Source organism: Procambarus clarkii, chromosome 25, assembly GCF_040958095.1.
Source record: "Procambarus clarkii isolate CNS0578487 chromosome 25, FALCON_Pclarkii_2.0, whole genome shotgun sequence".
Classification (NCBI taxonomy): Eukaryota; Metazoa; Arthropoda; class Malacostraca; order Decapoda; family Cambaridae; genus Procambarus; species Procambarus clarkii.
The window spans coordinates 12,439,187-12,464,213 of NC_091174.1; the positions used below are offsets into that span (position 1 = coordinate 12,439,187).

The 25,027-nt window shown below is 38.0% G+C and overlaps 1 protein-coding gene across 7 annotated transcripts in view; it reads right to left on the minus strand.

Moving 5' to 3' along the window:
- Positions 1–25,027, minus strand: part of shi (dynamin-1 shibire) — a 157,729-nt gene that overhangs the window by 37,860 nt on the left and 94,842 nt on the right. For all 7 annotated transcript variants that reach the window (XM_069331312.1, XM_069331314.1, XM_045739707.2 and 4 more), the window contains 3 exons: positions 15,222–15,341; positions 13,499–13,705; positions 13,165–13,343 (listed from right to left, as the gene is read on the minus strand). In XM_069331312.1, the coding sequence (XP_069187413.1) occupies positions 13,165–13,343; positions 13,499–13,705; positions 15,222–15,341 (506 nt within the window). The remainder of the gene's footprint in view (positions 1–13,164; positions 13,344–13,498; positions 13,706–15,221; positions 15,342–25,027) is intronic.

Genomic DNA, 25,027 nt, shown 5'->3' on the forward strand with positions numbered 1-25,027 from the left:
CAATTGAGTCCAAAGGAAAGAACCCAAAAGCGGTAAACCAGAAACCCCACCACAAAACCTAGCCAATGCCTGAACTTCGGATGCATAGGGACACACCAATACACATTTCAAAAGGTCCTAGGATATCATACAGGAATTCACCCATAATACGAGGCGAACCTGGAACAAAGTGGTCATCCAAAAGGTGGGGGGCAAGGGATAAACCAGTTCAGCCTCAAAAGGTAGAGGATGAACTGGAGATCTATCAAGTCCCGATTCAGAACCTGAAAGAGGCAACAGTCGTTTTGATCACGCTAGCATAAACCCACTCCAAGATGACCTGATGCAGGTTACGGGAAGCTGCCTGCCTAGAGGGACCCAAACTCCCAAACTTTCAGATGGGGCAGGAACTGACCAACTTCACTGCAGGCTACAGATAACGACAAAAAAACGTAAATTGCAGGACCAGGAGCTTGCAAACTGGGCAAGTTCCCCCCTCCCCGTCAAAGGGGTGAAAGGCAAAAGAGCTGGCATGAACCATGAGAAACCGCCGGTGCCTTCTGTAACGAGCAACCAGTGCTGACCACACAAAGAAAGACGTGGCCCCTGCATTACGCCCAAAGTCAAGCATCTCACTGTCCTCCCAGAGTCAGTCAGTATGGAGCTCCAGGAGGCCTAGAAACCTCATGACATAACCCAAATGCAAAAGGATATGGAGGTCATCCACAAGTGCCACCGGCAACAAAAGCACCAGGGTATGGAGCTGCATGAGGCCCAATCTTGAGAGAGCGGGAGCAAATGAGCAGTCACTGTGGGGCACATAAGAAAGGCTCCCAAGGAACACCTGCAACAGGGGTTGACACCTCATGCCACTGAAGTGTGCAGGTATGACAAAAGCTGCTCCATGCCTCAAGTGAGAACAAAGGATTTTCTGCCAGCCAGCCAGGACAACAGAACCTTGTAATGCATTCAATAAGGAGAGGAAGACCTAAACTTGAAAGAGGAAGGGTCCATCAAAGAGGCATAATTCAGGTCTCAAGTAGTAATTGAAGACTTCCCAAGTCACCAAAGAAGGGACCCGAGAGGAAGAAAACCTCCAGAAGTCTAATCCACATGGGCCCAAAGGCACACGGAACCGAACCCTAGTGAGGGCCACATCCAAATCATACTCATACAGGAAGGGATGATATGAAAACCCCTCCCCATACAACAGGAGACCCTCCTCAGTGAGAACAAGGAACCATTTGGAGCACACCCTGGAGCTGGTCAAGACAAATCCTGAGCTAAGCCCCGACCCAATCTGGAAACAGTCGTTTTGAGGAAGGAAGCAGAGGGAAAGGGTGAACCATGCCTGAAGGGGAAGGGATGAGGAAGTGTGGATAGAGCCGAGGTGGAAGTCACCAATTCTGGGTCCCCAAACACGTGCCATACCAGCTCTGGGGCATCCAAATGGGTACAATCTAAAAAGATGTCAACGAGCAAAGTGAATCCCTAAAGCAGAAGCTGCCTGATATGCCCTAACCCCATCAGGAGGATCTGAAAGAATAGCCATGTGGAGAGAAACTCCACAGGACATGGGGTCTATGGTGTCACAGATTCAACAGGCAGCATGGTAGAGGAAAAATGAATGACTCCTGTGGCAAGGAAGACAAGCAGCCTTCAAACTCTCACACGGTTAAAGCAAGTTCAAGGGGACAACCAAGCCCAAAGGAAATTACCAGGAACTGAAGGACTAGGAACCCAGGAACTAAGCAGGATACCCAAGCACTGGGGACACATTGCCAGACCTAAACACAAGCCAACATGGACTGTTACACGTGTGCGAACACCAATCTCGGCCTGCTGAAAGGAAGCCTGCAAACCACCAGTGCGTCCTCACCAGCCAAAGTTGATCCCAACGCAGGTTAAGACAGGAGTCACAATACCAAACACTCCAGCAGTGATTTGTTTCGACTCTTTGACTTTGTGCATGACTTCCTGGCGAGGTGGTGAAATGTCACTACTCCCTGCACCCCTGAGGGAGGCCAGGCTCTGACTCTGGCCCATGGTGGAACACCACACCTGATGTGACCTGGTAGATGGGAACCATCTCGGTGCATAGCTTCAGGAAGCCACACGGGGATGCCTCCAGAAAAGTGCCTGATGGCAGCACCATTAGGAATTTCTTTTTTAACATTTTCTGGCAGGAAGCATTTAGCCAGCCAAGCCAAGCCTCTGTTTAAGTCAAGAAGGGCATAGCCCATTTCAAAATGTTTGTCCTAAACTGACTAAAAATATCATTTGGGATATCAAATAGTATGTCAAATTATATAAGAATATTTAATTATAAAAGAATAGAAGAATGAGAATACAAGAATAGAAAAATATATGAATAATAATAGATTATTTTATATAAAATATATATATATATATATATATATATATATATATATATATATATATATAATATATATATATATATATATATATATATATATATATTATATATATATATATATGTCGTACCTAGTAGCCAGAACGCACTTCTCAGCCTACTATGCAAGGCCCGATTTGCCTAATAAGCCAAGTTTTCATGAATTAATTGTTTTTTGACTACCTAACCTACCTAACCTAACCTAACTTTTTTGGCTACCTACCCTAACCTGCATCAGGTTAGGTTAGGTAGGGTTGGTTAGGTTCGGTCATATATCTACGTTAATTTTAACTCCCTTAAAAAAAATTTGACCTCATACATAATGAAATGGGTAGCTTTATCATTTCATAAGCAAAAAATTAGGGAAAATATATTAATTCAGGAAAACTTGGCTTATTAGGCAAATCGGGCCTTGCATAGTAGGCCGAGAAGTGCGTTCTGGCTACTAGGTACGACATATATATATATATATATATATATATATATATATATATATATATATATATATATATATATATATATATATATATATATATATATATATATATATATATATATATATATATATATATATTTATTTATTTATTTATTTATTTAAGAATAGAAAAGAATTCTATTCTTATAATAAGAAAAGAAGAATAGAAGCATGTGTAATTTCAGAATCTGAACATTGGTCTTCATTATTCATGGGAATGTGAGCTACATCTGCTTACACACATTAAGATCGAACTTCCAACCCAAACAAAGTTTATATACACTATTCCGAAGATGGTAGGAGAAGCCGTTTACTATGTATTCATTGTCGATTGCTGACACTTTACTAGTTAAACTCATGCCTACATGCCACTTTAACCTTGAGCCAACCCAGGTTTACAAGCTGCTACCTAAAGCATTAGTATCAAGACAGTGGACAACTTGTCCTGCATTTTTCACCACCTTTAGTACACACTGCACCTGCTATAGAAATCAACTGTTCCTATCAACATAAAAATGATCCTGTTTACAACCTTCTGACTGTGTCTGTAATTACCTGAATGTGAACGTTCAGAATGAGTTCTAATTAAAGTTTGTGAACGCTCTAGTGAACGTTCTAATACATAATGAGAGCTACACTTGTGGTACAATACACACAGAAATCCCAATAGCATGATACATTAAATGAACAAATCCACAAGGGCTGTGATGAGGGTTCGAACATATGTCTAGGAAGGTCCTAGATGTGACTTAGTCAATTGCGCCACGACATGGTAAAAAAATTGCAACCGGGAGTGTTACTGCCCTCACATGGATCCTGCAGCCTCTCCGAGACCTTGTGTGTATTGAAGTAAGGGCAAAGAGGTAGAACAGCTTGTTGACAAAGCCTGGGTGCACAGGGGAATTGTGTAAAACCCCGGTTTGTGTCTCGGAAAGGCTACGGGATCCGTGTGAGGGCAGTAGCACTCCCAGTTGCAATTCATGACTATTTCGTGGCGCAATCGACTAAGGCACGTCTGGGATCATCCTAGACGTAGGTTCGAACCCTCATCGCAGCCCTTGTGGATTTATTCTACACTTGTGGTGTCCCATCTTTTCAGTACTCTTGGTCATATGACTGAAACTTCTGATCGTTATGGCATCTTCCGCCTTCTCACTTGTTAAAACTGTCTACCACTTTGTATGCAATAAAGACCTCTTAATTTTTTCAGTACCTTTCTTTCCACATCTTGAATCAATGATCTCGCTCTTCAAGTTCCAGGCAATCATATTCACCTCCTTCTTAGCTTTGGTATATTTAATGCCTCTAGCCTTTCTTCACAACTCTTTGTTTTTCAGTTCTGAAAGCCATTTTATAGCATGCATTTGCAAATATTTCCAGTTTACTGATGTGCTTCTTGAGAGAGGGCCACCATACAACTGCTGCATATTCCAATTTTGGTCTCGCAAGTCATGAACAGATTTAGTATCTCACTACCCATATAATTAAAAGTGATTCTGAAGTTGGAAAGCACAGCATATGCTGCTCACACAATGTCCTTTGTGTGTTCCTCTGATGACGGTCTTGCATCATAGGATGCCTAGTATAAGCAATTGTGCTTTATCTCTATCTGCTCTTATATCTCTCACAATCTTTTGTAAAACCCCTCCCAAATTATTAGCTTCTTTTTTTCTATGTATTACTTGCTGGTTGACAGAAAGCAATAACTGAATATCATTTTCTCTATCTGATAGTAAATATCCAGTGCCACTATGTCTATCTCATAGGTTGTTGAGAATGAATTCTTTTACATTTAGATTCTCTTTCCCTAGTACAGACTGCTCTGCCTTTAATGTTTTCCATCTCATCTCCAAGCTGAGTACTCCCTAAGGAATATCACCTCAATTAAAAAGGATTTGTTTCTGCAACAGCAACAATACTTGCTGAATTACATCTTGACTCCAGTACTTTTAACCCCCATCTATTTTTATGTAATATTTTTAAGAACAAGTTTTTGCCTCTTTCTTTTTATCACAACCCCCTCCCCCCTCCTCCTCAGGGTTCCTTTGTCAACTGTCTACGTGAGCATGCAAATATAAGTATGGTGCACCGAAACGTGCATACCCAGACCTTCTCATGCACTCATGTATGTGTGCTTCCAAACCATGTACCATATATATAAATTTTGAACCGTATACCTAACCATAATAGCTTCACATGCTGTTTATGACTAGTATAAAGAACACTACTGTAAACAATATAAATGTGCAGAAATGAATTATTGCACTCTTTGTGAATTAAATGCAATCTCATGGTGATCAATTCACCTTATTGGTTGCCACAACGACAGGCAGAAAGTCTCGCTGCATGAAGAAAATTTAGATGATTGGGATGAGGGAGTGGTGCCAAACCTGGACCCTTCATCTGAGAGTTGGGAAGGACAGGGGGAACTGATAAATGAAAGAGACACATTTTAGGATATACTGTGTGTGTGTACTCACCTAGTTGTGCTTGCAGAGGTTGAGCTCTGGCTCTTTGGTTCTGCCTTTCAACTGTCAATCAACTGGTGTACAGATTCCTGAGCCTACTGCGCTCTATCAAATCTACATTTGAAACTGTGTATGGAGTCTGCCTCCACCACATCACTACTTAATGCATTCCATAAGTTAACTACTCTGACACTGAAAAAATTCTTTCTAATGTCTCTGTGGCTCATTTGGGTACAAGTTTCCACCAGTGACCCCTTTGTTCGTGTTCCATCCATGCTAAAGAGTTTGTTTGAGTCTTTGTGTGTGTTAGGCAAGTGCTTACTTGTGTATCAGGAAGTGATATCTAGCTCTAGGGCCCTAGCTTCCAAACAATTGTGTCTAGTCCCAATATTCCTACGCTCCATTATACTTGCTCTTGAAATTGTGAATTGAGGTAGCTTACTTAATTCCACTTCAAGAGGGTTTCATTTATTTACCCCCTGCACTGAATACAAGATCAGTATATGCCTTTTGTATACATGGAGTTATATGTAACATCAATCTACACAATTAACCAACTCAAACTTTGAATTGTGAAGAAAAACTAAATTGTGTTGCGGTACCAAGTCAACTTGAAATTTACGTAAAATAATTTTTAGCAGATCAGATCTTTTACAAATTTTTGCTATTATTGTGCTTATTTATCAGTATGGTTAAAGGTAGTGGAATTGATTTGAAAATTAACACATGGGTAGTTTTTATTTTGAGAATGAGGAGTTTTGCACAATCCTTACTGAACATTGACCCATCTCCCCTTAAATATATATTTTTTTTTTTGGTTACGACTACATTATTTAACAGATCGAAATTAATATTTTACTTTGTGAAGTTCTCCTCCGAGCACGGGAAAAATTACAATATGAAAGGCAAGTCCAGTTATATTACTTGGCATTAATATTACTTTTACATTTATAAAAAGTTTCATAAACAAGATTCACATTAAGGAAAGCTGGTGCCATTGAAATCCCATTAAGCAGATCTAGAAATAACAATTCTATGGTTCAATTCTCATTTTGATATTTACAAGAATAACTTGGAAAATTTTGTGGTACATGGTCAAAGAAACTGGAAACTGTTTTGTAATTCTGGATTGGGTCTGGAATTACATAATCTGGATTTCAGAGGGCCTACAGTACTATTCAAAAGTATGTGTTGCCCTGCTCGAGGCAGAGCATATTTATGGGGGGAAAAAAAAGATTGATGGTCTTGGGGGGGGGGGGGGGGGTGGGGGGCGGTGAAAGATCGTAGATAGAAGTGTGTGGGTACACGATGTCATGGTGTTCATGGTCCTTATAGTCACGCAAGCTGGGAAGCTCAGTTGCCCTCAGGCATTTGCAGTGAGTGGTTGTGTTGCAAGTCTTGCTCTGGCACCATGCTATGTCTTACTGCAGTTAAAAGTGGTGTTGGTTGTAATATATTCTTATGTCACCTACTTCATTGCCAAATCTGTTTTCTGTGGAGTAAATTGCCAAGATTTAGAATCTTTCCCTTCACTCTCCCATAATGTTGCCATCTTTTCCATGATCTTCAGGCATTTTCAATGAATTCATCATACTCTTCCTCAAATTTTCTGCCTATTAAGTAGGTCATGCTGATTGGCTATCTGTGTCACAGTTATATATGAGGCTAGTTCTAGCATGCATTCTTGTAACTCTTCCACCTTATTCATAATTTCATCTGCATTTATAAACAATATTAACACAGTTCATCTTTATTGAGGAGCTCTGAACTTGCATGAGGGATGGAAAAATCAGGTTACTCTGGGTCCAAGAGTGATAGGGGTGGGATGCTATATTACACAAGTAATTTCGACACATCCACTGCAGAGGTGAAATAGATGCTCAGGTGTGGGAATGGTGCTTTTGCATTCTTGAAATAACATACCCTTATGTTATCTGTGCATCTTGCTTCCCTACTCTTCGTGATTACCACTTCTCTTTATTCCCTTAACTTCATCTTCTCAGTATTCGTAGCCCAAAATTTGTGATGAATCTTAATTATTTTTTTCCAGGTCATCTTGTCATGTCCTTGCATCTGACTGTTTTGTAAATAATAAATTTTTTACCTATCTTATCGTCTGTCTCTTGTATTGTATGACTTGCTTTGTCACTGAAATCTTTAGCACTGCTGACCAGATCCATCTCCCTTAATCTGTGCCTTAAGATGTTTCTGCAAAGGATATAAGTATATCTATCTATCTACCCCTACTGGCTTGGCATTTCCTCTATTTGTACTATTCTGCCTCAAATCACCCTGATTTCTCTTAAACTAAATACCCTTTCTCTTATCTTTTATTTGTTTAATTATATCTCTCTCTCTCTCTCTTGGACCCCTTTGGCTACTGCCTCTCCTGCATGGTTATCATCATTCCCTCTATTTCCTTTGTTTATTATATTCATTTCACCACTATTTTCCTCGTGATTAAATCTCTAAGTCAGTCTGTAGTATATCCATCTCCAGCTCCTCTGATGTCCTGTCTTTGTTACCAATTAGCCTTAATTATTCATCATGGTTCACACACTTCTGCCTGCAACCCAGCTATTCCCTCAATTCTCCCCCCCCCCTCTCCATCCTCACATTCTTTCATTTTTATCAATTTCTAGTCATGCTGAGCCAAAAGCCTGGTCACTTCAGTATTGTCCTGTTCCTCCCTCTCACTTCATACACTCCTAAATCCTTGCATTCATATACTATCATACAGCTCTGTTCATCCCTTGCACATCTCCTGTCTTTGTTGATAAACAGCCTTTCTATGGCTCCTGTCATTGTGTCTGCTATGTATTTCATAGTTTACATCCCACACCCTCGGTTAAATGCTTCCTTTCTCTGCATTCCTCCTGGTGTGACTCCTTTATCACAAATAACCTTTATACACTTTCTATTTTCTCGTCCAGTTTCTCACCATGTACTCATAGCTAGATGACCTATGGGAAAGATATGTATGTGTATGCGCTTATGTATGTTCATCCCCATAGTAATGGACGACACACTGGTAGACCATAAATAATTGAGAATTGTTATTAAACAAATTAAAATGATTCAAAATACATAAATAAATAAACAAAATGTTATATATAAAAATTTGTTGGTAATCAGAGAAATGTTTATATTACTGTATATATAATGAAAGTCAAGAAAATATAAAATAATATTTTTAATGATACTTAAATGATAGGATATACCTGTTAAAATGTTAAATAAATCAAGTACTGTGCTGGAACAGAAAAAAAGGCTACTTCATATGTTCATGAAATATTTATAAAAGATCTATTCATTTCAAACTTCACAAAAATATATATGACACACTGTAATAACAATTGGAGTTCAAATAGATAAATCAATTCTCAAACCACCAGATGCAACTGTTAAGGAATTCACAGAAATGGTAAACAAAAGAGAGAATAGACTCGGTAATCTGGCAAACTCGATACCAGATATTACCTTCCTTGGAGACCTCAATCTGCCCAGTCTGAGATGAAGATAAGCAAACAATAATAATATACCAGGAAATTTATCTGAAAATAACCAACCACAGGTCAGACAACTATTTACATTCTATGGCAAATTTTCACTCAATCAGCAGATAACAGAGCCAAGGAGGAACAAAAATATTCTAGCTCTGACCTTCAAAAACAATGGGGTTTGGAATTCAATATTTATAAAGAAGTGCCAACTAACATCAATACTCGTAAAAGGTCCAAATTTTTTTTTTTTATCAAGCAAGAGGGGTTATTCAATAAAGTCAATTTTATTAATAAAAGAATAGCCTAGGAAAAATAAACATGGAGCATAAACATTCAATGGGAAACTGTTATATATAATAAAAATCCCACACATGGACTAAAACAATTGACTGCCAAAGCATATTAAGTCTGCTTGAAAAATGTTCCTTAGCAGAAAGTCAGAAAGACCAACTTGGAAAACACAGACAACACTACAGAAGGAAAAATATAATCAAAATGCTTAAGATATTAATCATTGACTTATTGGCAAAGAAAACTGAAAAGCAGCTAAACTTAACTAAGATATAAATCATCAGAGAAAGAGTACTTTGAACAATGTTTAAGAGAAACAGGTAACTGTCTCACCCACTACAATATGAGTAGCATACAAAGAACATCACACTTTAAGAAGTGCTGGAACAACCAGGCTGTGGTGGATGTGGGCCTGCAGGCCGCTCCAGGCAACAGCCTGTTATCTTGAGGTTATCTCGAGATGATTTCGGGGCTTAGTGTCCCCGCGGCCCGGTCCACAACCAGACCTCCTTTTTGTTACACCCCCTCCCCCAGGAAGCAGCCCATAGCAGCTGTCTAACTTCCAGGTACTTATTTACTGCTAGGTAACAGGGGCATCAGGGTAAAAAAACATTTTGCCCATTTGTCTCCGTCCCCACCGAGGATTGAACCCGGAACCTCAGGACTACGAATCCAAAGCGCTGTCCACCCAGCTGTCAGGTGCCAAACCAAACTTTCAAATCAATTGGACCAAACTCTCAAATCAAACCTGGTCCCAGGCTGGGCTTGGGAAGTAGTGTAACTCCCAGAATCCCATCCAGGTACAATCCAGGTACTATAACTGCAGCACAGAGCATATGATGCACCCATACCATCATTCCTAGCCAGGAACAAATAAGACTGCAAATTAAAAAATGGTGCTCTGTATCAACAGAGTATCAAAGCCCCGCCACCCTAAACTGATGACCAAGAGAAAACCACCCTAAAAAAATAAACCCATAACAAAGGGAGAAACCTGACAGCATGGAAACTACAGAAAGTCAAATATACCATCCAAAAATTACAATGCTCTGGAGGACCACGAGCCAGCTGTAGATAAAAATCATTCAAAACGGCTGCAGAGGAATGCCAACGAGAGGGGGGGGGTCCACCAAGGGCCAAGCGATATGAGGTAACAGTATTAAGCATTAGCTGGCTATCCTAAAGAGCCAGGATAAATGAGAACACCATGGCCTCCAAAACATAAGATAGATACAGAATTGAGTAAGAGGTGGAAGGCCTGCCAAGCCACCTCTCACTGCAGTCATAAGAAATCATCATAAGCGAAACAAAAAGGACTGTAGCCTGTGATACACGAGACGTTAAGGCCTTGAAATTCCATACATGAAGATAGGTTAAGTGCCTATCACCTGGAAGAGCCAGAGCCTTAGGAAATGAATGAATTTGAAAAAAGGGGGCAAGAAGGGACCTGGGCGGTCACCTACTGCTGCATTACAGTTTGGGTGGTTCCCACTAAACGATGGTCATTTGCCTTGTTTACTGGGGTATCACACTTCTTCAAGTAAGTGCTTGTTTTGTTGCATGTACTGTCTGGTGAGTTTTACCTTAGTTTTGGGTAAATCTCTAGTATCAAAGCACCCTTTGGTCTCGGAGGAGATTCTGATTCTTGTTTACAATAGGTGACAGCTATGGGTCTCAGAGGCCTGGTATGGGGGGTTTAAGGCTTGGTTTCCCATTGTATAAGCATAGGGGAGCTATTGAGGTATCTCCACCTTTCCTCCCCCCTCCCACCCAAAGAAAATATAATTTCGAAATTCCAAGAAAGGACAAAAAATGTTTAAAATATATATATAAGAAATACCTTTGAAATATAAATGCTAGTTTGCATCTGATTGCAACGAAGAGAATGATAAAATCCTCTGAATACACATTTCACAAAACCCTAAAATAATTTTTTTTTTTAGTTACAAGTTGTGTTTTCACATTTGACATGCAAAAATAAACTAAAATGAACAGAAGGATAAATGAAAATTGGCCATGCATAACATGAAAAAAATAATCAACCAATGTAAATGGCCGAGTCAACAAAAGTGACGATAATGGTGTGGTCACTAAAGCCGAAAATTCATTTCCTCACCTTAACAAATTGATAAGCATGAGGATTTACCTTTTGTGAAAATAATACTAGCTGAAACCAGAAATGTTAACCATTACCACAGGTTTTTATACTCAAGGTCCCATATAACAATTTAATTTACACAGAATGAAAAAGTATGATCCATTAATATCCCCCAAAACTATCCCCCAATACCTAGCAGTGTTTATCTTCAAAAGTCATAATGAACCCTTATTAAAACTCCCACTGAATATCTACAATTAGTACAGTACTCTATGTTAACATTAATATTCCGACCGATCTGTGTGTACTTGACTGTAAATATTCAGGACATCTCAAGGTCCCAGTCATTGCCACCAAAGTTGTTAATTTTTTACATTTTCTCAATTGTTTTGTTGGGCTATAACTATACATTTGTTTTCAAAATATTCACAATATAAATTTGCAAGTGAATAAATGCAAAACAAATTGCATCCCTATAAGTGATTGTGTGTGATAGTGCTGAATATGCCAATGTTTATGAACATTTCAACATCCCCTCATATTTGTCAACATTTTATTTATTTATTTATTTATTTATTTAAAAAAAAAAAAAAAAAAAAAAAAAAAAAAAATGTGCACATGACACTCAACACAGCTCAGAAAGCACCAAGATTATCTAATTTATCTAGGTGTTAGTACTTGATAATGATGCAAAAGTGGTGTCCCCAGATACTACAAGTACAGCAAGATCAGGGGAGAAGGTGGAGAGTTACAAATATTCAAAACCCAGCATTGAATGCAATGAAACACCTCTTTTTGGTAGAGCTCTGGTGGCTCCCTGCAGCTATCTCACTATGGTTGCTCAAATCTACGAATTACATCAAGTTCGTGAGCTCATTCGGCCAATCACGCCCCAGAGATGAAACCTGACCTCTTCACATGAGGTGCAAGAAGCAAATGACAATTCACCAGAAAAGCATCCAAAAAATCAGTGTTGCTTTGAAAACAACAGCCGAGTTCCCAGGACTAAAAAAACCCTAAAATACCAAGATTACCAACTACCAAATTACCAAATACCAACACTAGACCAATTCTCTGGAAAAGGCAGAGCTGCGGAAAAACACCAGGTTCAGACACTGAGCTAGAAGAGCCAGAAACCACAGCTGAGCCATCCACCATGGAGCCAGAAGGCTCACCCTCCCTGAGAACGACTCCAGTCTAGAAAGAATTCAGAGCAACAAATAAACTAGGGGGAAAAAAAAAAAAAAAAAGTTAAATGCACCCCTACGTTGCCCAGTCTAGCTCAAAAGCATTTACCACGAGAGCCTTGCAATTAGGAAATGGTGCCACATAAGATGGAAGGCGCCAATTCCATGCTGATGCAGTGAGATCTACCTAGGAGTAACTGAACGTCTTGTAGAGCTACTGGAAGGATATATCATTGATGGTCCATTCTGAGGGGACGGGACAGAACCAAGACAAACTGTCCACGAGAACGTTAGAAACACCCATATGCATCCTAGAGATCCAGGGATACCATCCAAACTCTTGGTTGAAGAATCAGGTGAACTTGGGCAAAAGTGGACATGCGGAAGGTCAGAAAGAGAATGAAAATGTTCAGACCCAAAAGATTGAGGATAAACTGCAGGTCCTTTCACCCAGATCTGGTTTTCACCTGGCAGTCTCCCAATGTGCACTGAATACAAAGACTTAAATATTTAATTTTTTATTTTTCTTTCCTTTTTGTATACAGTTGTATAATTTTTTATTTTTTATTTTTTTGCACAGGCAGAGGCAGATCATTGCAGCACTTTTAAAGAATCCTATAATCCTTAAAAATTAGTTAATTTTTTCTAGTTCACAATAAACGTTTATGCCTTAAAATGTACTACATTCATAACCTAATACTGTATTCATAATATTTACACTAGTACTGTAATATATTTTCCATACATCACCTTGGACTTTCCTGGCCTGTACTGAGCCAGTCATCTTTAACTGGAGGTGGCATAGGAGTGGACACTGTTGCCATTGAAACGTCTCCAATAATTTTGAGCGCTTCTTTACATGCATGGTACATACGCAGCATTTCCTCTCTTTTACGTGCTTCCTCGGGGCTTTCCTCCATCATTGAATTCTGTAAAAGTTATTGTTAAGAATTCTACCCATACTCAACTGTTCCAATCTTAAACCAAGTTTTTATTCTAAATTTTCACATTGAACTACAACATATTGCAATTAAAAAATATTTATATATTCAGCCAAAATAATTTTGAGACAGTATGAACACACCTGATCACCTGAGGCATACAGGTGGGCAAGGAGTTCCCCCATAATGAAATCTTTGGTGTTGTTGATCATAAGATGCATTACAGACTTTGGTACTAAATCTCGTGTAGTCTTCGTAACAATCTTCATGTAGGAATCTACCAAGTTGCGAATGGTTTCAACTTGCCTCTCAAGTTGAGGATCCATGGATGTGGAGCCTTCACTAGAACCCTGAAGAAACAATTAAGGTGTTCAAGGAAAATATAGTACATTAAAAAATGGGCATCAACATTCTATAAACAATGAATAATTGAGCATCAGAAGCATCTAACATTCACATTAACAGAGCTTCAAAATTCTTTGAAGCTTTGTCAATCTGTCAAAACTCCCATTTCAAAGTAAGTAGTAGAAACTTGGATAAAGACCCCTTGCCTAGTTGAGTCAGGTACTAAAGCTCTATCAAGCAGTAAAAGTTGCATGACAGAAATATCTACCTGTCAGCATTAACATACAAGTTGCTTTGTTTTAGACTAGCTTACGCTTTATAACTCTCCAAAAAGTCATCTTTTAATTTCATTGTAAATTAATTGGCAATTTTGACCTATACAGTACTTTAGAACAAGTAACTTTATTATACAGTATTATTAAATTTACAGTTACAGCACTAGTTAAAAATCTGTCATTATAGATATTATAACTTAATTTTGCTGCTACAGTATAGTTGATTATGAGAATAAAGTTGTATAGTATTTTTAAGTTAAACAATGTGTTTATTATATTTATAATAGTTATAATACAGTATAATACTTTTGAATATATTGTACTTTAGTGGTCGAGTTTAACTCTAGCACATAGTTTGTTAACATTGAGTAAACTACTGTTTCCGTGAAGCCATCTGCTCTCTTTAATCGAGATACACTGATTTGTAACAGTATTTTCTGAACAGTTTCATTCCGCTCTGAGGGTGATCTTGGATCTGTGGTACCAGAGCTAATACACTGGGGATCTACTGAGGGCAAATATATCGATGACATAATTAACAGTAACAGTAATCAGCAAGGTAGAATAAATAATAGGGAAAAGAAAAGTAAAAATTAATACGGTATTTGCTGTCAGCGGTCAATGTTCCAACTGAAACATTAAAGAGTATTAAAATATCAGAAACAGTACCACAAGGAGAGGGCTAGTAAATTTGTTTAGCGATAGAATCTAAACTCGGAAAGTTTAGTTAGCCAATGCAAAATGGCTTAAATAACATCTATATTGAATAATGATATCAGGAATTTGGGTTGAGCCTTCTACAATTTGTTTAAACAGTTCTCCCAGACATTAACAGGACCAGAGTGAACAGAAAATGTTAGTTACTATTCTATGATAAAGTTTTCCAGCAATTATGAGTTTTATAAATAAATAATTTAAATCTAGAGTTAAGCCTATAATCTATTACAACTTACAAAAACAACAGGAACACCAAAAGTACAGTACTGTACTTTATATTCTTTAATGTAGAGACAACCAGCAAAGTAAAAATTGGGAGAAGATTATCATAAAAGTAGCATTAAAATCAATAATTACTGTATTATTTCTTTTGGCAATTTCATTTCTCCTGTTTCACAATCTATAAGAAAAATAAAAAAAAAAAGTTAAATCAAAATCCCCACTTCACCAGAGAATACATTATACTCTTGCAACTAATACAAACCTCAAATATACTTTTTCTTTATTGGAAAAGGGTTCGAGTCCTTACCTCCTCTCCATTGCTGGTATCAGACACTTTTTCTGGATAAACACCAGCACGTAGGAATGATGCTTTCCACGAGTCCATGTCATCTTGTGTTTCAACACCCAACTGAAGCTCTTTGTAATCCTATGGAAATTATTCACACATTTTAAGTCATATTCTAAATTTTATTTTAGACACAGTATAAGAGAATATCATTACTGGATATTATTATTTAAGGTACAGTATGTAAGTATTTAAGGATTACCGTAAGCACGTAAGTATTTAAGGATTACCGTAAGCACGTAGGTATTTGAACAAAAAATACACTTACATTTAAAACATAATAAATTTATTGTTTTACTACTGCATTAGTATCCAGCAGGTATGTTCCCTTTGAAAATATTCACACACTTTTATACTACTAGATCCAATATATCACACTTTAGAGTCGGAAATATTCAATAAAAACATTTGGAATAAAATAGGCATTTACAAATTAAATCTACTGTTCATTAAATATTTTACAACCCATCCTCCTGCTTAGATAATACTTTTTGTAACTATGTGGGCCATTACACATGTGCAGCCCAGGGGTTAAGTCTATAACTATTAATAGCCGACATTCCCAATGGAGTGCAAGATAAACATTATCCTGACAAAATTATTTTTTCTCTCGACATTGTTAATTAGCCTCCAGAGAGCACAAAAATCTAAATAAAAAGTCTACCTCTTGTCGTTTAGCCGTAGTGGACTGGAGTAGTTGCGTTTTTTTGGGAAGAAGAAAGGCGAGGTTCTGCATGGGAATAACTGTGTTGATTTATTTTCATTGTTTCTCACTTTATTTATTTAGTATTTTCAAGCCAACAGGTTTCATGTGTGTGTCAAAGGTACTGTTTATTTATATATAACTTTGAAAATATAAGTATGTATGGATATGAGTAAACATATACAGTATACAGACACCATATACTAATTCATACTAATATGAATAGACATAAATCATAAAATTGCATATAGCACACATTTTTACCTCAAATATATACATGGTAATTGCTCATTTGCTGCTGTTAAAAGTTTAGTGTCACTTGTTGACCAAACCACACACTAGAAAGTGAAGGGACAACAACGTTTCGGTCCATCCCGGACCATTCTCAAATCGATTGTTAATGGTCCAGGATGGACCGAAACGTCGTCATCCCTTCACTTGCTAGTGTGGTTTGGTCAACATATTTCAGCCACGTTATTGTGACTCCTCATCTGCATTTAGTGTCACTTCTATGCTTGCCCTAAACGTTCAGACACTGGATGATGATGCCAAAAATGGACTTCATTTTTTTTTTTTTTTTACTAAGGCCCTAGAATGAAAGTGACTGGATTTTTTGTTAAAGATGGGGGGATGATTATTGGAGGCCTGAGGAAGCAAATGTGAGCCCTGTGTATGTACAGGACTATTTTAAATATTTTACAGCTGCAAATCATATATACTGTATAAGAGTTTCCTGATGCACCCCGTCCTCAGACTAAGTCCATTCCATCCAACTGTCGACCCCAAAGACATATTCATAAATTTTAACATGATGTTCATTAAAAATATAAATCCTCAAATATAAATGAATAATTTTATATTAGTATACTGTGTGCATATTTAGGAACTGGTTAGGTTAGGTTAGGTTGGGTTAGGTATTTAGGTTCTGTTGGCAATTATTTGTATTGTGTGTGAAGCATTTACAGCGTTGTGGTTCGAACAAAGTCGTCAACGAAGCACTAACAAACTGAAGTCATCAGTTTGTGAGTCGTGTGTAAACAGTTTTTCATTCATAAACAATTGCAGCACGGGATTAAGGAGCAGGGCGGCGCTCCATTAAGTGACCGTGAGTTAAGCGTGTGTGGCTTAACAGGGCACCGTTTGTACATTTTGGTCACAAATAATGGATAAACCGGGTTTGGCGGGTGCATGGAATGGACTTTTGCCTTTGTTTATGAAGACGGGCTGCCCGGTAGTACAGTCGGGTTCGTTCTCAACTCTCCGTTGAGAATTCCGGGTTCGAATCCCGGGCAGCACAGAAATGGTTGGGCTCATTTCCCTTCACCTCATGCCCCTGTCCGCCCAGCAGTAAACTGGTACCCAGGAGTCAATCAGCTTTTTGTGGAGTTGCATCCTGGGCAGGGGTCAGTAATTCGATCCCAAGGAGGGGGGGGAACCTCGGTATAAGCCTAACATGTAATGTATGTATAACCTGGCTTCCTGTTAGCCGACACAATTAATTATTATTATTTAATTCATTACACAATGAATTATAGTTTGAAAAAATAAAGCTAAAGAAAAAATTAAATATTCTTAAGCCTAGTATAGCCTATATATATGTACTATACTAGGCCTCAATTAGTGTGTATTAAGCCTTGGAAGGTTAGTTAAGATTTCTTTGCAACAAATGAAAAAACAAAAGTACACAAAAATTTCCTGTTTGTCCAAATTCAATAGCACAGAATTCTACTTTCCAACTGCCTTTTACGTCACTATATGAATGATGATCCACATTGTTACTGTAAATACTCTACTATCAAAACAGGAAGATGGGATGACATTTTATTACAGGTATGTTTTTGCATGACAAAGCTTAAGTATAAATATCAAATATTACCTTATATATTTATACAAGAAAACCTGCAAGATTTTAGTAAAATTTACGATAAATGTTGTATATCACCTTCACATTATCAGCACATGTTAGTTATATGTATTAAAATTGAAGAAAAACAAGTCCATTACAATATGAATAACAGCACATATTGCAAAAGTTTAAGATTCATACATTTATATATACTGTATTGGCAAAGGTCAGGGATGAGATTCACTTATCATACATGGGTTGAGCGAGTACAAAAAGCTGTCATGGTCAGATTACTTAAAGATAAGATCATATGGTTCACCAATTCAATCACAAAAGTTTTCGAACAGGCAACACAACTTGTGGTTCTGGTTCAACCATGTTGACAAGACTGGAGTTCAGTACTATCAACTCTTGTCTTTTTGATTACTATCATTTTGATTTACATCTGGTTATCCTTTAAAACCACTTATCAAGTTACTATACAGTACTGTACATACCTTAGGTTCAATTTTCATCCTTTCTAAACGTAAATGTAAAAAATCGGTTTTTTGTTTATAAAAAATGCTGCATTTAATATAGTCAATTCAGTAATATCATGCTTCATCAAGTGCCATGCAAAGCCCTACTCAAACAGATTTGCATCACCTGGAACCACGAAAAGACAAATTCATGTCATATAGTAAACCTTAAAACATTTATCTTTTGGTCACCCATAAGGAGCTTTACCATGAGAAGAAAGCAGTTCAGATTTTTTTTTATTATACAGTAGACATTTCTAATTTTCAAATAAACACCATATGAGAGCTCTGGAAACTCCTCAGTAGCAATACCTATGTGGAGCCCAGGAAACAACCAAGATTTTGCTATTTCTGGTAAGTATGAATGTATTGCACTAATAGTGAATGCTATCATAATCTTATTGGGGAAATAAAGTTTAGCTTTACACAGTTTAAATTTACAGCAAGTCCCAACTTCCAGAACTGTATCCGTGGTGCAGCGGGATTATTGTAATTACTTTACTATGCAAAATCACTAAGAAAATCTGTTTCCAGGGAATGCTTAGCCTATCACAGTGCAACATCATAGATTAATGTAAATTATCCCAACTATAAATGTATAAAACAGACATTTATGAACAAGGTTTTTCAACTGGAATAAGGGTTTTGTAGGGTCCAAACAAGGAACTGAAGGCAATACCAACTGTGTTGGCTTTGTAACAACATAACACTGATTTCTACATATAAACTCTGGGTCAGACAGGAACAAAAGACCCCGAGACTGAGGTGTAAGCATGAATGATATGAAGTGTTAAGATAGAGAGAACAACAAATACCTGTATGCAGAAAATCCATAGTCAAGTTTAGAAGGCTCAAGGAAGGAGTGCATGTGGTGGAGTATTCACCTAAGCACATGTAACAATGCATGCAACAAGACCGAACAAGATAAGGTACAGTACTTTGAGCATTTCATTCATGGATAATGGAAACATGATGACCAGAATAGGTGGTGTCAATTAACCCCAAGATCTTAGTATGATCTTTGTATAGAAATTTATTTCAAATGAGGGTCCGTGAGTGTGTGGATGATACGTTTCCTAATAAAGGTTATACAACATGCTTTTGCAGAATAGAACTTCAAGCCCTAACTGGAAGTCCAGGTTGACACTATCAATTGCAAGCTAGAAACAGTTCTGAAGAACGCACACATTGTTACCACATCATCAAATAGTGAGCTTGTCAATACGTTGTGCATAATAAACCCCAGTTGGGAGATAAGTGGCAATGATAGCTACAGGAAACCATGGAAAGTGTAGTACTTAATAATGCCCAGGAAGATGCCTTCATATAGGTGATAAGAGACAGAGCAGTTTAAATTTACCATCTAAAAAGCTACACTTCTAAAGACCAAACTGAGAGGGAAAAGGGCAATAATTATGTTCTGAAAACTACACAAGGCATACATTAATCACATGTTCAAAAAGCTTGCACACACAGTTCATCTGGGAACAGCAACAAAAATCCCTAGGCGAAGTGATGGAACCAGCATCTCCAATTTGGTTACATATATTCAACAGATGCACTGAGGTAAACAAAGGAGGAGGATGAAGCATATCACAGTTAATACTGTTAGAGCTCACTGCCATGGAGTGGCAGAGAGATAAAGCAGAGTGAAGCTCAGAAAGAGTAACAAAACTGCATTCGAGTCCAAAGGACCAGATTCCGTATGGGATTTATGGGTAAGGAAGTCTTTGGGGCAGGGGATAGAGAGGAGGGAGTTGAAAACCAGTACTGATGAACAGGAATTGCAAACATTTCATTTGCAACTAACACAGGCTTAGCAATAACAGTTATGCAGATGAATGACAGGCACTACATTAAATGAAAATTTGCCTGCAGCTTGTGAATCTACATTCAAATATGGGAAACATTTGTTCTAACCTTGATATTGGAGACAAGATTTCCAACTTTCCTCTCTTGCTGAACAATTGTCCCATGACCCACAGCACTGAGCCTTTTTAACAAAATCGAAGACTATGGAAACCATTAACGCCAGTGATTTTTCCAAGCTGCATGCTTACAGTGAACAGTGCAAGCACTGTTTGAATTTTACCAAAGAACAAATTTTGTCATGCTGTGAGAGGTATAGTGAGGGCTGGAGCAGAAGCATCAAGTTTACTTTAGTTGAGAGATGAGACAAGATCGAGGGACAGGTAGATGTAACTTGCAGGTAATAAGGTGAAGGTAGTCTAAAGTTTCCAATCAGCTTTGTCAAAATACTACCGACAGAAAAAGAGAGAACGGGAGGACAAGAACAAAGAGGCCTAGAGAAAGTGGCAGTCACAATCATGAATGACCTTAAGAAAAAATTGTAGTGGAAATATCACATGTGAGATTTATGTAGTTTACTTTTTGGTGAGTGCACTTTCATTGCAACATTTACACAATATGCATCTTTTTCTCTTTTTTTTTCCTTTCCTCTATTAAGTTGTCATAATTTACAAGTGATAGGCATCATCACCTAGGGATTAAGGTTGTGACAACTCTGAATTCACCCTAAAGATCTTTAAAGCTGTAAAGAGAGGGGTGGGGTGAGGTTGAAGGACTCAATTGTCATGTCCAGGGGCATCTTTGGAAAGTCAAGAGGACCTGGTCAAATGTTATGTGATTTGAAAATATCTATCTAGGCACATGAACTCAGATTGCTTATCTTATTCTAGGGCATATGTTTGACCATCACCAGTAGTCATATATTGCACCTAAATGGTTAACACAAGTTCAATGTTTCTTTCCTAATGCACAAGTCTCAACAGCTTTTCCACCAAGATATATGCAACATACCACATACAGATTGCAGTTTCCTTTCCGATATCTGAAGGAACTACTATAAATCAGCGTTTGTTGTATTGATTGCCATAGCAATCAATATTAAACCTTGCAGGCATTTTCTTTCTTTCTTTGTTTCTTCAGATTAAGAGAAAATTAAGATACTATATGTATTTTGACATTGGTGTTGCATCAGACACACGTCAACATTTATGGCAGTTATGAATGCAAGTAATTATCAAAAGAAGGCACCAACCGGGAAGGCTATATAGCACCATCAAATGTGCGGAATAATCAGAGGGTGCTAAATATAACCAAGGATGCTAATATGAGAACAGAAACGCATAAAGCGAACGATATTAAAAGTATCCGATTCACCAAGAATTCTATCGAGGGACAAGCAACCGTGGGGGATGGTAAAAAAAAAAAAAAAAAGACATGCTCGTCCTGGAAGTCAGGACATTCAACAAGGATATGCACGACTGTAAGAGGAACAATGCAATTTGGACAATAAGGAGCAGGGTTACGAATGTAAGCTAAATATCTGAATGACTGCAGTGGCAAGAGATGCCAATTCCTTTCAGCCTTGTACAAAATAGTAACTAAGTACTGTATACAAGACCAGTTAAACATTGGTATCATCGAGTCTCCTTCACCTTCTTTGGTATACTTTAATTTGAATTTTATTAACATAGGGCTACCGTAACCATAGTCTCATTCTCATGCATACAAACACATGCCAAACATAGAGGGCTTTGGAGGCAAAGCGTGCCAATCCCTTTTAGCCTTATAAAAATTAGTCAACAGAGACCCGGTAATATTTATTAATACCAGTACCCTGTACTCGTAAATTTTGAATATCAGTTGTACAGTTTATAGGGCTACCATGGCCATATTCACATGTACACAAGAAAGACGAAAAGGAATGGTGAAATTAAATTTTATTATATTTTCCTAATAATTTACCACATTTTATTGACAGGAGAAGCATTAACAGGCTTTCCAGAGTAAGTGGTAACAACTGCATATCAGTACAGTGCAACCTCAATTCAACGAACTAAATGGGACCAACTCCCAATTTCTTGCAATAAGGGATGTGTTGCAACAAGAGATACCTCCTGGAGGCCCGTATTTATGAATGAAAATTGGAAAATCTCAAAATAGAAATGAACCAAAGAATTTTGTTTTAAATATGCTCAATGGCTTTCCCAAGGCCCCCAACACTCTTCTAATCTTATGTTCATCTGTGAAAATCATTAAAAGGCGAGTGGAGCCCTATTAAGAATGTCACTATTCATATCCTTTATTTCCCATGCTCTAGGGGTTGATTTTACTAAGAAAATCAATAATTTTAACTTGATATGACAGGGAACTTTTCTACCAGTTTAAACCCTGTCCCAACATCCTAAGCAAATCCGCACATCCCCTGCATCACTGAACTCTTGTTCGAAGAATCGGATGAGTAAATCTGGCCTGGAAAGTATGTTCCAACTGGAGATTCACTGAATCGAGGTTACACTGTACTTCAAAATTTTGCTAACTTATAAATATCTGTAGCCCATAACATAAGTTGGTTTCTTATGATCATTACAAATACCTCTAAGTCAACTACAGGCTCACCATAGCCTATGCTGCTTGGAACTATTGCTCCAAGTATTGTTGGAACTATTGTTCCAGGTAGCTAAATCTAAAATAACAACAAATACCTGTACTCCAAGTGGCAAATTTTTATTATTCTCATTAATATATATTAGGATTCACCGATTCTCTAAATCTCCAGAATTATAATATTTACACACCACATTGTTGGCAATTCCATTAGTGACAATCTTTCTCATGTCTGCTGTTTTGTTTCTTTCCCTTTGCACACACTGAAATATTCCTAAATCTCCCCAAATTTATTTTATTTTCAAGCAAGCAGATAAGATATGCTTTACTTTCAAGAAAATCACATGCAAACTTCTGCAGAAAGAATACATAGTAATATATACATTAATTTAACTCTAATGACTTATAACTTGGACCAGCTGCTGTGTCCTCCTTTGGCCCAAAGATACAATACACATATAGACCATGGTAGAGATGAATGTTGTGCAATGCAACTGCAGTGAATATGGCAGAAAATTGTGATACCTAGTTACAACCTTGATAATCTTGAGTGCCAGTAGTGCCCGCGTGAGGTGGCGAGAGAGAGCTGTCCACCCCCTGACTGTGCGGCCTGTGGGCGGGAATCGCCTCTGTGGTATACAGGCATAGGGATCGTTACTCCTTAGAAAAATTTCAGTGCCATAAATCTGAAAGCCCAATATGAGGAGCCAACATTCTGTGCTTTAATCCCAGGTTTGATTAACCGAGTAATCTTAATCTAAAATTTAAAGTGCATATCTAATCCCCATACTCCTGTAAATTGGTTTCTTATCACTTCATTGTGCATCTACAAACTACATTAAATAAAAAACAAATCAATAGTAAATCTCATATTATGCACATAATCTAGCATTATTCTAATACAACTTATTTTTATATACATCTTTAGAACTGTCCAAGATACTGTGCATATTGTAGGCTATGCACCAAACACACTATATATACAATAGGATAAACAATTATTACATGTTGCAACTTAATTCTTCTCACATTTATGTATAGTTTTAGCTACACAAGATATTTAAAAAGTTAGTGATTTTAATACAATAACCATAAGGATTATATCCATAGTGTTTGAAAATCTGTTGAGCATTAAGTCATAAGTAATTACCTAAGTGTAGTTACAGCATATGTCTGAACTTGAAAATATTCTTTAATTAACCCTTCAACCCACGCATCACAGCCAAGGATGTTATCACAGATCCGCTTCCTCACGCCTCCAGTAAAGAGACGCAATCTTTGAAAAAATTTGTGGCCATTCCTGTGAGGGGCCTCAGTACCAAGACAGCAGCCATGAACACTAAATGCAGCAGCAGCAGCTCATAGCACCATCATGCAGCTCGTACCCATTATTTCACCATCAATGATGATGAAATAAATAACAGCAATTATTTATAATACTATTGACATAAAGACCTCTGACAGTGATAAGGACTATGTACAAGGTTCTGAGATTAGTGAACATTATGCAGGTGACAATGTTCACAGCACACAGCCGTGGTTTGTTGCATCTACGCATCGTGCAAAGGCACTTCGTGTTCCATTAGAAAATTAAAAATTAAAGCACCTATAAAGGCACAAAGTACCAAGCGTGAACAGGGATATTCCAAACTGGCTCCTCCCCAGGATCTGAAAGTTTTGAAAAATTAAGACTTCCCAGGTGGAATCATGATCCATACCAGATGCTGCCAGAGAATCAGAAAACAGTGGAACCTTTTAGGGAAATGTCAGCTCAACTACCTCCACCACCAAATGTGAAAGGGGCAGCCCCTGGAACAGCTCCAAACCAATGAATAAACCCCCACTCAAAGAAAACAGGAAGCTGGGAAAAGACTACATTCATCCAGCCTGACATCCATAAACACAAAATGGCTGCCCAGAGCTTCACACATAGACTTTAAACAGCAACATAGCTACATCATGCCCTGGAAAAAAAGTCAACCTGGGTTGACCCAGACAAGAAGGAATGCCAAAGCAACTAAACACACAGCACAGCTTGGTTGGACATCATTGCAGCTAGGTCAGGGGACACTGCAGCCCACCTGGCCAGAGCCACTGCAGCATGGTTGGCCAGGGCCAATGCTGATCTGCTAGGGCCAAGGACAGCTGCGGAGTGCTCGACTCTCCAGTCAACCTTTCAGGGCCTTGGTAAAATGATGAGGATCATGTCTGGCACATCACCATCCAGTGTTTGAACATGCAGGGCGACCGTACTATCTGGAGGTTATCTCGAGATGATTTCGGGGCT